At 37.7% G+C, this 16,730-nt stretch overlaps 1 protein-coding gene across 3 annotated transcripts in view; it reads right to left on the reverse strand.

Moving 5' to 3' along the window:
* Window positions 1–16,730, reverse strand: part of LOC107657972 (SLIT-ROBO Rho GTPase-activating protein 3) — an 89,364-nt gene that overhangs the window by 14,865 nt on the left and 57,769 nt on the right. For 2 of the 3 annotated variants that reach the window (XM_016446326.1, XM_016446343.1), the window contains 11 exons: window positions 15,946–16,047; window positions 13,021–13,218; window positions 12,400–12,484; window positions 9,500–9,527; window positions 6,785–6,887; window positions 5,146–5,206; window positions 4,422–4,499; window positions 3,415–3,549; window positions 2,782–2,887; window positions 1,853–2,080; window positions 566–639 (listed from right to left, as the gene is read on the reverse strand). In XM_016446326.1, the coding sequence (XP_016301812.1) occupies window positions 566–639; window positions 1,853–2,080; window positions 2,782–2,887; window positions 3,415–3,549; window positions 4,422–4,499; window positions 5,146–5,206; window positions 6,785–6,887; window positions 9,500–9,527; window positions 12,400–12,484; window positions 13,021–13,218; window positions 15,946–16,047 (1,198 nt within the window). Of the gene's footprint in view, window positions 1–565; window positions 640–1,852; window positions 2,081–2,781; window positions 2,888–3,414; window positions 3,550–4,421; window positions 4,500–5,145; window positions 5,207–6,237; window positions 6,269–6,784; window positions 6,888–9,499; window positions 9,528–12,399; window positions 12,485–13,020; window positions 13,219–15,945; window positions 16,048–16,730 lie in introns of all 3 variants that reach the window. The other variant, XM_016446336.1, reaches the window with a different exon arrangement.

The following is a 16,730-nucleotide window of genomic DNA, read 5'->3' on the forward strand; positions in this document are numbered from 1 at the left end:
TACCTCAATTATATATATATATATATATATATATATATATATATATATATATACAAATACACAACAAATACTGAAAGATTTTTTGCAGCACAGTCAAAGTCGCATATTGGCTGTGGTTGTATGAATAATATTGTTTTGTGGAAACTGTTTCGATTAAACTGAATACGACCCAGATATTTCAATGCCAGCTTTGACATCTGATGTCAATTATGTGGTTGACATCCATGTGCACACACATATACACACACAAGCCCGAAAGGTCATCCAGAGCACAACACAGCAATGCTAATCAGCACATCATCTTCAAAATACACAAGGCAAAACCATTTTTCTTTTTCTTTAGGAAGCAATATGTGGTCATTTTGATTCCTTTCAACCCCAAAGGCTAACATAAACATCCGACTGTACTTCTATTGGTTAAGTAAACTAAAAACCTCAAATGCTGATTTTTGCTTCTGGTTATTTGTCTCTTTTTCAATACAATACAGCATCTTGCCATAAGAGACAATGATAAGAATGATAAGAGTGTACATAAAGCATTGAATGAATGCACAAATGCCTGTACCATCATCGCTCGTGTGTGGTTCGGTGCAGTTGTCCGCTTCATCAATGGTGCCTGGTTCACTGTGAGGGCTGTCACTGTGTGAATATATACACATAAACAAACACAAAGAGAAAGAGTTGTTTAAAAGCACAGTAAACACAATAACTGTACACATGATAATGCCAGCATTGGAAAAACCATGACAATTACAGTTCTGCAATGTCCCGCAAACAGTAATCAATTCTGATAGTATCAATATTAGAGACTCATGAAACATAAAGCATTGAAAGCATTGTGGATAAAAAAAAAAAATTATTTAATGGGGATTTAAAGCAATATGCCACAAGAGACTGTGTTACACATTGATTTTACCATGGTTAAGAGTCATTACGCAGAAGTCATAACAAAGAGTAAGAACAGGGTAAAAAAAAACAGCATTAGGAGTCTTGCTTTTAAAACAGCATGTTTGATAAATACATTCAAAAGTCTGGAGTCAGTAGGTTTTTTTTTTTTTTTTAAGAAAATAATACTTTTATTTAGCTAGGATGCATTGATTCTACTTTTATTTCAAATAAATACTGTTCTTTTGAATTTTCTATTTGTCTAAGAAAAGCATCATAGTTTCCACCAATTTTAAGCAGAAAAACAGTTTTCAGCATTTATAATAATAATGTTTTTTTGAGCACCAAATCAACATATTAGAATGATTTCTTAAGCATCATGTGACAATGAAGACTGGAGCAATGGCTGCTGAAAATTCAGTTTTGCTATTACACTTTATTTGTTTACATTTACATTTATTTCACAGCTGAGATTTATCCGTTTTTACTGTATTTATATCAAATAAATGCAGCCTTAGTGAGCATAATCTAATTCATCAGATTCATTTGATTCATCAGAATCTAATTTCTAAAAAAAATCTTACTGGCCCCAAACTTTTCAACGGTACTGTGTTTACATTTATTACTAATAATAACCAAAGCAAACCATTTCCACCAAGTGCCTAGGAATAACAAGTAATCTATGGTATATTAATATGGTAATCTTTTAGAACAACAGTATATATCAAAGAACCATGTGGTATTTCCTTCTGATACCAACACTGTATCATGGATCTTTTTTATAAGTAGAAATACTGCTTTTAGCAATAGGTTACAAAAGTATGCCTCAGGTACTCCACTTTATATGACCCGAGTGCGAAACTCCCCATTCATAGTAGAGAGCTCAGTTTAAGCCACGGCTGGCTCTAATAGAGGAATTATGACATTCCTTAGTAACAACAAAATCCAGCTAAAGTCTGGAGCTCACCAGTACTCCTCTCCTCCAGTCATGCATTTCTCATAGACAGGACCGTCCAGCTCACGCAAGTTGGGGAAGATGACCTCGTGGTGGATGATGATGGTCTTGATGACCTCATTAACATGAGCCTGGCAGGCCACAGGGTCCTGACCATCCGGGATGGGCATCAGAGTGGGTCCAAAACAGATGGCAAGGTTATATGGGTCCATCATGTTCTCATCACTGTACTGGGACAGACTAGGATGAAGAGACAGAGATAGTAAAAAAAAGTTTACGTTCTTAAAGGTGATGTAATGCTGCAGGAATTACAATTTATCAAAAGCTTTCACTCTTACTCCTGCTGTCTATTTCAATATACTAATTCATAACTTGTCCAAGAGAATTCATCTTCATGTACAGTGCATTATCTTTCAGCTCATCTCTCATTGGGAAGTCTCTTGACTGCAGAAGTGAAGTTCAACTGAGTCAGAGCTGCGAGCACCGAGAGCAAATGAAGGGGCGGGGGGGGAGAAGTCAGAGGGAAAACTCATGAAGTGAAATCAAATTCTTTGTTCGGCCTGGGGGAGGGTGAGAACAGGAAGCATCAATAAAAACCAAGGAGAAGAGGACAGGTATAGTACAGTACAGACTGATCGGTTTCTTCTGGCGTAAATATCCTCTAAAGCACTTGACTTGACAGACATGGTCATAAATTAGACAATAATGGTAGGTGCTGCTGAATAGCTCTTTGTAAATATAAGGAATGTCTTTGCTTGTGACTGCTGCTATTCATATAAATGGTGATTTACTAGGAGATTTACAGTCTAAAAACAGAGATGCTGTGAAGGCAGTGTGGTAAAATTACAGATTAGCCTCCCACTTTTGAGCATGCGTGTGTAACTGCAGGTCAACTTCTTTAAAGTATGGCACAAAAAAAGTTTGTGAAATATAAAACTTACTGATTTAGAAAAGCAAACAGGTATCTCATGACGATGATGATGGTACGAGGAAGGGTGATGATGATCTGCTGGATGTGGTGGGCTCTTTCCGCAGATGATTCAAGCTCTGAAACAAGAAATCGACAAACAAGCATTCAAACAAATAAACCAAAAGCTCCACATTTAAAATATATACAACTGTTCAAAATCTGGGGTTGGTAAGACTGATTCATGTTTTTGAAAGAAGTCTCACCAAGGCTGCATTTATTTGATCAAAAATACAGTAAAACAGTAATACTGTGAAATATTTTTACAACAATTCAGTCTTCAGTGTTGCATAATCCTTCAGCAATCTAAATAAAAATAAAAATTTTACTGACCCCAAACTTGTGAATGGCAGTCAACTATTAGCCTCAATCCCAAAACAATCTTTTGTATGTTTACTTATGTTTTACTTTTTACATTCTCTTGCCAGACATTTTTTGTTTCCAAAAGCAATATATAAGAAACTGACAAACTGCTTTGTCAAATTGCAAAGACGAAGCCAAGCACCAGTAGAAACATACAACAAATAACAGCAATCTATGGAGTAATACCAGGTTTAATCACTCCAGTGACATTTCGACCTATCCTGCAACTGAATGAAACACTCACTGATGGTGGAGATCAAATCCAGGAAGCGCTCCTTGGGGAACAGAGGGTTCTCCAGACCTCTGAAATACAGCTTGAGAACACCAGCCACAGAGTTGATGTCACGATCGCTCTGATCATCAACCAGTGGGTCCTCACCTGAAATAAATGGTGGAAAAAATAGGGATTATAGGAGAAAAATAGACACACACACACACACATTCCTAATATATAATAATAAGTAATAACGTAAAGTAAGTAATAACACAATTAAGTTAAGGGTCTACAAAATAGGGATTTGTCTCTTTCTGCTCCTTAGTTCCCTAAGTTTTACAAGAACCCAAATTCAGGCACTAGCAGGCACCTTAGTATTTTTTATTTTTTTTTGCTGATGTTTCAATTACCTGTGACACAATAACAAGGTTGCACATTAAAACGTAGCTATTTATCAACAACACTGCTGTGTAACACCTAATGACTGATATCCTTACGGTATCATTTGTTTTGTTTATCTTGCATCTCTCTTGTAGCTGAAATTTGCACTCATCCTCCATATCTGATGAACTGAGAAACTTCAAAAGACATGACGACAATTCCAGTAAAAGATTATCTGGCCAGTTATTCTGAATGTCCAATTATTATTTTCAGAATTTACTATTTCAATTTACTATACTCTTTTCTGTTATCATTATTAAGCTCTTATTCTTTTTTTATTTTCTGGGAATTTCTAGGTAGTAAATGTTTCAGTGCAAATCGATGGCTTATATAATTTAATACATCATTTGTCAATATCAAAACCAGGCAGATGATTGTTTGTATCTGCAAACATGAGCTAAATGTAGAATCAATTTGTTTCACAGGAAAGCTTTTGTAAATCGAAATCCTGCTACCAAATTTAATTTTCTGATGTTATTTACACCCTCTGCTCGGCAATGATGATCTGATGTGCGGAAGAAACATATTTACAGTTTGGAAAGTACATAAACATAAATAACTGAAAAATAATTACAGTTCATCTCTAGGGGACTAACCTCTTTCAAATGAATTTTTAATATCGTTGACTTCCACCTGAGATCCAGGAACTCGGAATATGCCTTGCTGTTGCAGCCCTGGAAAATTAAAAGAAACATGAGTCGAAAACTTGTCAAGGCATGATATTGCATTATTTCCAGCTCAAAACAAGACAGGAGGAAATACAACATTTCCCTCTAAGGGGTCCTTAATTTTTTTTGGCACATATGAGTTGCTAAAGAAGTTCCAATCATTTTCTGAGATTTCATTGGATCCTGAGGGAATGCCTGTGATCTTAAAGAAATAATCTCAAAGAAAGAGTAGATCAGGTTCCTTGTTAACAACCTTTGAGCCAGCAGAGAGAATAGAATTTATAGCATTATTATTTTCTGCCTTGACATCCATAAAAATGTATAGTCTCTAGCAGAATAATAAATCATCAATCCATTGAATACTTAGCAGCCAAACTGATGTCATTCTCGAAATTCACTAACTTCAGCTTCACCCTGACAGATGGAGTTTATATGGAACTATTTCCAAAGTATCACAGGATCACTAAAACTTACAACAGATGAGTCCTTATTCTAATTAGCATCTGTGTCTCACTCTGGTTGAGAATGTTGAGCACTCTGTGAATGATAAGTGGATGTGTTGTTTTTGGAGAGCTCTCTAATGGTTTCCAGTAGCTCCTGAGTCAGCATGTTTATCTGCAATCAATTAGCGACCTTTCCTTGAACTGCTTACCATATAGATTAATGTATCGTATACAGCTCTCCACCACCAGAGGAATGGGTTGACCTGAATCCTGAAAGACAACAATCATTACAAAATGGCACCAGTTTTAAAGCTGTGGCTGAGATTTAAAGGGATAGTTGACAGTTTTTTCAAAAAAAAATTTCTCATCATTTACTCACACTCATGCGACCCAAACCTGACTTTCTTCTTCCGGGGAACAAAATATTTTGACATTTTGAAGATAGTTTTGTCCAAGTCAAAGTCAAATAAAATTGGACCTAAACAAATTTCATTGTATGGACAAAAACAAGAACATTTTTCATACAAGTTTGGAACATCACGAGGGTGAACAAATGATTTCCTTTAAAGGTGCACCTGCTCATTTTTCCCTGATTAAAAAGTAAACAAAAAGCACTAAAAGTAGCATAAAATTATAAAATAGTATACAATCATGTATAATATTATGTACACTCCTAATAAACCTGTTATATTTAACATAGAGCTGGTCGCATCACTAGGCGTCCATGCTGAGATCACATGACCAGCTAAAAACGACCTGCTTTATCAATATAATCTATCATATTGGACATGTTTTCTCATGGAATATGAATTTATAGAATTAAAACAGCTTTTTCTAGGCTACTGCTATGACTGGTGTTTTACCTCATGTGAGTACACATTATTTTAATTTTATTGTATAACTAAACAAATTGTTTTAACACATTTGTGTATCATTAGATGCAAATTAAACCGGAAAAAAATGCTTGGTGCACCTTTAAATAAGTATTTAACATTTTCTAAATGCTTTAAAAATAAGTAATATATACTGTACATAAAACTAAAAAATAAAAAATATTTTTTCATTGTTTTAGTAGAAAATAAAGCAAAGCATTAAGCATGTCTGTCCTCACGGGCATAACACAATAGCAAAGGCTGCTAATAGCAACTCATCCGAAGGTCGCTACAGAAAGCTTGTTAGAATTTCTCTGTTGTGGAAACTGTTGTGGAAAGCAGCAATGACATGTCATTTGTCTAAGCAAATGTATTACAGCCTTATCTGAAAGGTAAAGACAGTCCATGCCTGGCCCTATTCTACAGTACCTGACTGCGGGTACGAGCATTCCGTCTTCCCCTAGGACACAAAGCAGCGTAGAGCAGAGCAGAGGAGTGAAAGAGGTGAGAAAATCACAGTTAGAGAGGAAGGGACGACAGAATCGCCATGGAGACGACAGTATCGTCGTGGAGACTGGGTGGAACAGCATTAGGGCGGCTGCTGGAATGGCTTGAGATGCAGTAAAGGGAGGCATGTGGAGAACGTGATACCTGTGATACACGTGATTTTTCTTCTATTTATATCTTTTTAAACAAAATACTTTAAATCTAAGTGGTAATTGACCACGTAATTGCGTGAATTTAGCATTAAGGCAGTTCCTTAAAAACTAATGGGCCCTGCTGAGTCTGTATTTAGGCAGGAGGGCATCAGCTACCACCCTTATCATCTGCATCATCGCCACCTGGCGAAAGACAGGAAATTAACAGAAGCAAATAGAGGGTGTGAGCGCATGAGTCAGTGAGAAAAGATAGACAGAGCTTCAGCCATCCCTCCAGCCCACCAGGGGGCGCTGTTAGCACCAAAGTCAGTGGGTACCTTAATGAAACTCTCCATATTGCCGTTAAACAGCTTATGGTTATAGATGGAACGAGGCCTTGGTTTCCGCAATTTCTGTGGTTTCGGGGGAAGGGTTGGGGGTCTGAGGAATGGAGATGGTTAGATGGAACAAAACCACACACAAAAAAACCCTCTGAATGACATGTTATATCAAAGACCTTAAAACCTAAATAGCTAAACCCTTTCCCAAATATTCGATTCTTACTTATGTCTCAGCGGAGGAAACAGCCAATAATGAGGGGTTTAAATAAGCAACAGGCATTAATTGTTGTTCTTTAAAAGATCGTAATTACATCCTAATGCTTTTGACCTCAAATTAACCGGTAACAACTGCATGGAGTTTTCTATTCCCTATAGGAGCACTGAATCAGGCCCTAATTGAAACATTTGGCTATGGAAACATAATTGCTGTTGTGACAGAACGGTAAATGCAATCAAAGTCAAACATGACATGGCTCTGTACTTTGGTTGTAAACCTGAGGGCACAAGCACAAGCTGTTGTTTATATTTGCTTATGTGATTATTCATTAACAGAGATGGATGTTTTCAACGAAATTGAGAATGTATGCATGCTTAAGTATAGATATTTTGCTCTTTATTATTTGGGCCTGAAACATATTCTATGCAAGTATGTGAATGAAAATGCTTCTAGCTATATAAGCACAATTTCATATGTCGGAGTACCAACATATGTGTTGTTCAAGCATTTGCAGCTGTATTTGTGGAGCTGTGCAGTGTGTTTCATTTGAAATTTTAAATAAAGGGCATATGATTATCAATGGCAACACTGGTAGATGTCACCCAACTGAGAGGTCAGAAGAGGTCTGCATTTGTTTACCATGAAGGCTCTATTCTCAGCATTCTCCAACTGTCAGAGGACATTTTGGATAACCCAGCATGAGTTGAGCCCCTGCCAGTGACAGCTTGAGGACAAGTCCCCCTTTTGACCACCATGCAATATCAAAAAAGTTTTATTTGTCCTCTCTTGCTTTTACCCTGGCCTGTTATGTGTTTTAGAGGTTGTTTTAGCATATGAACATGCATAAAATGGACTGAAAATAATGGTTTAATCTCTTTTTAATCTAAAATGCCATAACAACTTTTTTCTATTAAAAACAATAATCATGGATATGGATAATGAATAATAGATATGGATGAGAGGTATAACACGGACTGAATCTTATTTTTTAATGACCCCAATGGTTTAACAAGTGCAGTTTTCTTTAGATACAATTTAATTGGACAAAAATCTTGAAATGTTGAGGTAAAAGAGTATATCTTCACTCTTAAAAATAAAGGGTGTTTTCATAGTTATACAATCTTAAAGGGGTCATCGGATGCCCATTTTCCACAACTTGATATAATTCTTTAGGGTCTTAATGAAAAGTCTGTAACATAGTTTGGTTAAAATCTCTCAATGGTAGTGTAAAAAACACCTTTTTTACCCTGACAAAAACAGCTCATTTCAGAGCAAGCCGTTATGTAGCATTTTCCTTTAAATGTTAATGAGCTCTGCTGACCCCGCCCCTCTCTTCCGAGCTGCTCTCTGAGGGACTGTTTACTTTAGTTTAATTTAATTTACTTTAGGCTGTTTAATTCATCGTGAAACTTGCTAATTAGCACATTATTCGGAAAGGCGATTTGCAAAGATTCATTAAAAAACCTTAAACTCACTTCTTCTGTAGGTGAAGCTGGATCACGAATGATTCGCGTGAACATAGACGCATTTAGGTAGATCGGGGGCGCATTCCCTTCAGAAACAAACGTAATCCACTGCGTCTTCAGCGGCTCAGATGTCGGGAGTAAATGATGACTGATATGTACATTATTACATCCAACAACAGAACACCTCATTCGCTTAGGAGTCATTCTTGTGTACATCTGCTCCAGCGGTGAAACAATGGCGGACTGATGACAGCTCACTCAGGGCGGGTCTAACGTAAGACACCAGTCCAGTCTGTGCTGAAACGCCATTGTCATTTAGACTATCGTGGGAGGGGCCTGTTTTTGTGATGTCACACAGACAGGCATCTGAGATCGGCTCGATTTGAGAAAGGGGTAAAGATTTTAGTAGATAAAAAAAAAAAACACTGGGAATTTTTTTTATAATTTTAGGGTGGTTGTGTACACACACTGCCAACACACATTTCAGTTCAAACAACTTGTAAAAGTGCATGTAGCATCTGATGACCCCTTTAACAATGAAGTTTCCAAAAGGGGTTTTCACAATGATGCCATAGAAGAACAATTCTGGGTTCTCCAAAAAAACCTTTCAGTGAACAGTTCTGAAAAGAACCATTTTTTTTCTTAGTATGAAGAACATTTGAATAATCTAAAGAATTGTTTTCCACTATAAAGAACCTTTTGTGCAATGCAAACGTTCCATTGATGTTAAAGGTTCTTCAAAGAACCATAGATGTCAATAAAGAATCTTTTTTTAAGAGTATATCAAAGAAGAAACATTTTGAGTTCCCCAAACAACCTTACAGTGAACAGTTCTTTAAATAACCTTTTGTTTCCAAGTGTGAAGAACATATTAATACTCTAAGGAACCTTTTTCCACTATAAAGGGCATTTGTGCAATGGAAAGTTTCCATGGATGGTAAAGGTTCTTCACGGAACCACAGATGCCAATTAAGAACCTTTATTTTGTTTTTGAAAATGGGAATCTCATCATCAGCACAACTCTCTTACCTTGTAGTTCCACATTCGGCTCTTTCTCCTAAAAAAGAGAGTGGAAAGAGGGAGGAGTCAGAAATGTCATTATTAGCATGATCTCATGCACTGGGTTCTCAAGCTCGGTCAGAGCATACTGAGGGCTATCGTGAGAGTGGCCAGCACTATTGAATACGAGATGAATGGGTGAGCAGCCACACAGCGCTTGAGACAAAGAGGAGCACTGGTCACCTTAAAAACCTCGGAAAGGGCCCTGCGGGGTGTCAGACGGCCACAGAAGGGAACTAAAGGGGGCTAAATGAGTGAGTAAGTGTGTGTGTTTGTATTTGTGGGTATGAGGGTGAGTAAGAGTGGGTGTGCATCAAGGGATTCATTTCACACTGGTGACACTGAGCGATGTCTGTGACGGCTCACTAGGTTCTTTGTCCCAATGTCCAGTGCATTTAAAAGGGTTCCCTGGTATCTCCATGATACAAACAATGAAAAAATATACATGCCCACAAACCAAAAAACACAGGAAGGTCAAAAAGAAACAATATAATGCAAGAATGCTTCAACTACCAATTTTTTCAATTACAAATACAATAAATAAATTAACTAAAGTAACTTTTTTTTGTTTTCTAAACAAAATGTAAGCAGTGCTTCCCTGTGCAAAAGTCACCTTCACAATGTTAGAGTGTAGTTGTGTTGACGCCAGGGCGTTGCTAAGGTGTTTTAGCATGTTGCTATGCAGTTGCTAGGGTGCTCTGGGTGGCTTTCTCTATGACATTGTAGTCCTAAGACAAGGCTAAGATTTCTCCTTTAATGTTGGTATAGGATTATTCTTCCAATTTTAACTTGTAAAATCTGACTACTTTAAAAAGTAAAAGCACACCTCTGCCCTACAAGCTGCATGATTTGAGAATCATTCATGTCAACAAATTAACGATAATAGTGATTTTAAAGCTGCAGTCCGTAACTTTTGGCACTCTAGCGGTTAATAAACAGAAAACATTATTATTTGCCTGAAGAAAGTCTTTGGCATTATCTAGTAATTCTACAAAATCTAAAGTGTGGGACTTTTTTTCACAGTATTAGCTGTGTCATACAATGCAAAAGTAACGTCTCGGTTACGTATGGTAACCCTCGTTCCCTGAAGGAGGGAACGGAGACGTCACGTCGGATAACCGACGAATTGGGATCTCGCTTAGAGAGACCAATCTACTTCGAGTGTAAACTAAACGAGCCAATGCACATTGGCATGCCAGCCTGCTCTTTTGAGAGCTCTGCTGGTTTCGGCGTGCCGGCTGGCTGGGGCATCCCCGGAGGGGTATTCCTCACCGTGACCGTAAGACCAGTCCGCCCACTGCCAGAAAAGGGCGCCCCCGGCTGCCACCAGAGGGAACCCCAGATCTAGGCAGTGGCATGGGCACTCCGCCCCCTTGCAGGTAACGGAGTCTGGTCCGCAATGGGAGCATGAGTCATCCACGAAAGCCATCTCAGCGTGCTTCATGCCCAGACACGAGAGGCAGCGATCGTGACCATCACCCGGCGCCAGGTAACGACCGCACCCAGAAACACACAGATGGTACGACATCTTTAAAAAGACGCGTCTTTAAAAAGACGTTCCACCCGTGAAGCTCTTTTAGATGGAAATTGCTCTTTTAGTGTGCTGAAGCGCACAGGGGAGATGGCCGTCTGCAACACACACAGGGGGTAGTGCAGCCTGTTGTGTGCAACCCACTCGACACGGGAAAACCACCGCCGCTGAAGCGCCGTACCACCAGCACGAGAGCCCACGAAGAGCGTGCTTGACTGTAGTTTTTACTACTGTAGAAGGTCAGGAGCAGAACGATAGAACCGCTCGGCTCCGAAGCGAAAAGCTGAATATGCTCAGCATCTGCTGCCTACTTATACTCACGCTGTGATCAGCAGCAGCTGGATGCAATAATCGCATGCCAATGTGCATTGGCTTGTTTAGTTTACACTCAAAGTAGATTGGTCTCTCTAAGCAAGATCCCAATTCGTCGGTCATCCGACGTGACGTCGAGAGTGACCGACTGAAAGGGAACTGGGTTTATGTTTTAGCTAGTTGTCATATCAGTTGAAAGATTGGATAACTTTGCACAGAAGGGTTAGTAAGCAATCATACTTGCATTACGTTAACACATGTAAAAGATTGTGTTATGGTCATATATTAAATGTTTAATCCCCATTTGTATTAACAAACTGAGGGATAGGTCAAAAATATTGTCTACGGTATATCCACTGTGTAATATAGATGTGGAACATCTGTGTAATGTGTAAACATTAGGCTGAAAATTACCCTCTATATTCCTTAAGGGTAGTTTAAAGCTTTTTTCCCAACAATAGATGACAGTGAAAATCTGGGATGTTTTTTTAATTTAAATAAATTAAAATGATTATATATAATAAAATATATGAAACATATATACATTGTATTACATATTTTATATATATATATATATAACATATAATTACAATAATATACAATAACATATATAACAAATGATTGATTAAAAAAATTCCAGACTGTCATGGAAGAATGACATAAAATAAAGAAAATAGTATATTTTTATATCTTAAATAAGTCACCTGACCATATTAAAACATTGGTACAAATGAAGTTCACCATCAGCTCTACACAGACTTGTGGAGTTCATGGTAGTTCTGCCAGCTTTAAATTACACAAGCAGACACAAAACAGAAGAATGTTCACTAATGGTCTTAACCTTTTGGTCCTCACTTCTGTATCTTGTCCAGTTAGTTTAGCAAACTTTTTGAGTTCACTATGAAACTACAACTTTCAATTTTATATCCAACAGTGACCAAAGTTGGAATTAGATGCCAGCGGCTTAGCTGACGCTGAGCATTTCCAGAGAGCGGAGAGAAACTTATTTAATAAACAGACAACTCACCTTCCCCCAGAGTCTGTTTCAGCAGGTCATGCTTGGCCTGCAGCTTAATGATGAGGTTACTGCCATTCAGGTACTCCTTGAATTTCTGCGACACAGATGAAGGCGTCAGTGAGCTAATGGTTTTAATAGGATGTGACTAAAACAGGGCAACAAAAAACAGATTTCGCTGTACTTTAGACGCCGCAAATTCAATCTGTTCCAATAGGAGGATTTAATTTCCGTCTCATTGGTGAGGCATGGGCCTTGTCACGAATGCTTTGTGAATCCACGTGTGATGACTGAGTTTGGACAGATAGATAGTACAGGCCGAGTAGACTTTCATATCAGTCTTTGCAAAGACGATTCTGATGAGAACCATGTATTAAAAGGTCTACTGATAGTCCAGAGATCCTGAAGACCTGGACTTCATCTTTATCTTAAAAAAAGTATTATAAATGGAAGGTATCAGGGTTTGCCATATTATGTCTAAAATAACCAATAATGAGTGTCAATCAAATAAAAACTTAATTAAATACACATGCCGATTACTCACAATTAATTGCATATATCACCATATGTCATATAAAACTGTCCATAATTGTGGTCCCAGTGCTTATGGCCTGAGAAAATAAGACAACTCACAGTGAAGTAGAAGACTTCTGTCTCCTGTTGATTGGCTCGTCTCTTAGCAATGTTTAACTTGCTCATGTAACTCTCGGAAGCCACGGATTTGATGGACTCCGTGGATCGGCTGTGCTGGAAGGCATCTGATACATCAAAGTCCTCCACTGTCAGCATGTCTTGTAAGGTCTGCATGGTGGCATCCAGGGTCTTGCGCACCTAATTAAACATAGCAGGGACTCAGTAAGGTGAAAGAGAGATGAGTATGAACTTAGGGAATATAAGTTATGCAAGATTTACACTACACTCTAAAAAATGCTGGGTTATTTCAACCCAACTTTGGGTCAAATTTGGACTAACCCAAATTTTGGGTAAAAATTTAACCCAACGGTTGGGTTAGTCCATATTTGACCCAAATTGGGTTGAAATAACCCAGCATTTTTTAGAGTGTACCGTTCAAAGTTTGGGGTCTGTAAGATTTAAAGAAATTAAAGAAATTCATACTTTTATTCAGCAAGGATACATTAAATTGATCAAAAGTGACAGTAAAGAATGAATGTTCTTTTGAAATGTCTATTTTTTTTTAAGAATTCTGAAAATAAGTATCTTGGTTTCCACAACCATTTTAAGCAGCATAGCAGTTGTCAACATTGATACTAAAAAGAAATGCTACTTGAGCACCAAATCAGCATATTAGAATGATTTTGGAATGATCATGTTACACTGAAGACTGGAGTAATGGCTGCTAAAAATCCAGCTTTTTCATTACATAATTAGTATAAGTTTAAAATTACACCTAAATCAGTAATGATTCACACCAAATGCCATCCAGCAAAAGTGTATTCATGAATTTGTAGCAGTCATGGAGTACACTCTAAAAAATGCTGGATTAAACAGAGACAAACCCAGCAATTGGGTTGTTTTGACCCAGCGGTTGGGTTACTACCCAGAAGGTTGGGTTAAACATTTAACCCAACCGCTGGGTCAAAACAGCCCAATTGCTGGGTTTGTCCCTATTTTACCCAGCACTGGGTTGTATTTAACCCAGCATTTTTTAGAGTGTAATACATGGACATCTAAAAAATTAAAAGGGAATTATGACAGTTTAAAATAAGAAAGGAAGTCACATTGTGAGATATAAAGCCACATTGTGAGATGCAACTCACTATTTTTTTCCTGAGATGAAAACTGGCTTTCATAATTATATTACATATTTCTGTTGTATATATACAAAATATTGTTATAATATAAAACATATCTATTTTCTAACACACACACACACACAAATTTTGGCAAAATTGATGTCTCATATTGTTGTCATATAATGTTAGCAGGGAAAGGAAAAAAATAAATACTTGCCCGACATAATCAAAAAATATTTATTGTTAAACCCTGGAATATTTTGTGGGCACTTTTATAATACTTTCAAAATACAATTTTCAGTGCACACTGTAGTCAAAAAAAAGTGCTTATTGTTTGCAATAACAGGTACATGCCTCTGTGATATATTCAAACCCACAATACGAGCTTAAGAATATTGAGAGACTCAAAAAAAATGGATTAAACTTTCAAATAAAAGTATTTGTGTAGTACACTAGTTCAGAAAACATCACTGGAAGAAAAAAAGAGTGTAAAATGAGCTTTAACTTTGTCTGCACTTGCATCTATGTGTCACTATGACTCATATACGCCCACAGTCTTAAATGTGTTGCTGCTTACTTGAATGCTTATGCAGGTAGAGTTATTAAAACCTCAAAACTGAGCAATGAAGCAAAGATCTGAACCTATTTTGAAGACAACCAATGCAGCCAAACCACAAGTGACATTTGTACATATACTGTATTGCTGTATGCAGCTCTGAAAATTCCTAAACCTCTATACATTTGACTCGGGGACCAAAGATCACTCACACCAATGTATGAAATCAAGGATCGTCTGAATGCTGTAGTGAATGGTGTGTAAATTGGCCCCAGGCCCTCACAGATTAATGTGGCGCATTTCCTATATGACATAAAATCATCAGTTACTAGCTGGTTATGAGACACAAAGTGATAAGGGCAAGATGAAATGATCAATACACACAGACGGGAGCTATTACAAAGTCCATTAGCACCTGCATACACTTAGTTGGTTGGTAATGCGGTTGAGTTGTGTTTGGCTCTCCCAATACAAAGAATTACCCCCACCGAAGACCAAACATGGAGATAACCGTTCCATTCCAAAAGAAACGCACCATTAACAGATAAGAATGCTAAAAATACACTCTCAGTTCCCAGGAAAGATTGCAACGAGTTTGAGTGCTAGGCTCAAGTATATTCTCTGGAGTGCTTTAAAAATGGTTCAAAAAAATATGTGAGTAAAGCCGAGGGCTCTTTGAGTGCTAAAGACTCATGTGAGAGAGGCAGTTGGGCTCTCTGCAGAGTGATGACTCACACTAAAGAAGCTGAGGAATCTTTACACTGAGCAGGTGTAATAAAACTGAACAGTTTGCAAAGCATGTGGTTGCAACAGCGGGATCTGTATAGCATACAGATCTGATGTTAAAGTCAACAGGAAACAGAGTTCACAACCTATTTTACTTCTATAATATGATGTCAGTTGCTTGAACCAGAGGGACTGAAAAATATAAGAAGGCTTGGTGACATCAACCCAAAAGGAATTTTTTTTGTTCAGTGTGGCTGCCTGGTGCCATATCGGTAAAGTTACCTTACCGTAACTTTGTTTCTCAGCACACTGATAAAGACCTGTGCACTCTGACTTTTTGGAAATAGGATAAAACCAGTCAATCAGATTGCGATTATTTTAGTATGCAATATGAATCAAAGTCAGTGAATGGTCTTTGGATGTAGCGTCTGAGGCTGAGACTAAATAATTATTACTGAGAGGTGGATACCATGATAACGTCCATGATAAAATGTTGCATGTAGTAACTGTGATCATTCTTACCTCCTCATTCTCAATCTTGAGCGTGGCCAAGCGGGACTGCAGCTGGTGGTAACGCATCAGAAGTTCAGTCTGGACGGGCTGCTGAGCGCTCACCTGGCACACCTGAGATGCACAAAAACAAAACAAGTTTATCTCTGTCATAATCAGTGTTGGGGAAAGTTACTTTTAAAAGTAAATACCATATTGTGTTACTCCATAAAAAAGTAACTAATTGCATTACTTAGTTCCTTTCCATATGTTTATGGAAACTAATGCATTACGTTACTTTTGTTACTTTTTGTAACCCAAACTGGATTTGCTTATTTATTTTTAATAACAAAAAACCCAAAAGTTATATTCTTGGCAACTGTAAAGTAGAGATCGACCGATATATCGATTTACCGATATTTTTCCTGATATTTAAGCATTTTACAATAACCGGATATCGGTTTTGTAATATCGAATTCACCGATAAACACCGCCATCTTGTGGATGTTTTGAGAATTGCGCGCAGGATCAACATTGCAGCGCGTCTGAGGGGAAACAAGGCAACAACAACAACGTGCACAGGTACTTGATTTACTGTAGTTAGTAAACTTTATTTAACATAACAGCCATTAATGCACAAATTAGATGTATTACATAAATGCATGATATGCAGTTTATGCAGCTTATGCAGCTTGGCTCAAAGAAATAGAGATGAACTCACGGAGTCAAGTAAAATAATTCGTCAAGTCCTGTCCCAATAAAGACGTAACTTTGCATGAATTAAATAATATGCAGCCATGAATGGGCGCATGCTGGAA

This window comes from Sinocyclocheilus anshuiensis, unplaced genomic scaffold, assembly GCF_001515605.1.
Source record: "Sinocyclocheilus anshuiensis isolate Anshui unplaced genomic scaffold, SAMN03320099.WGS_v1.1 scaffold2171, whole genome shotgun sequence".
NCBI classification, from domain to species: Eukaryota; Metazoa; Chordata; class Actinopteri; order Cypriniformes; family Cyprinidae; genus Sinocyclocheilus; species Sinocyclocheilus anshuiensis.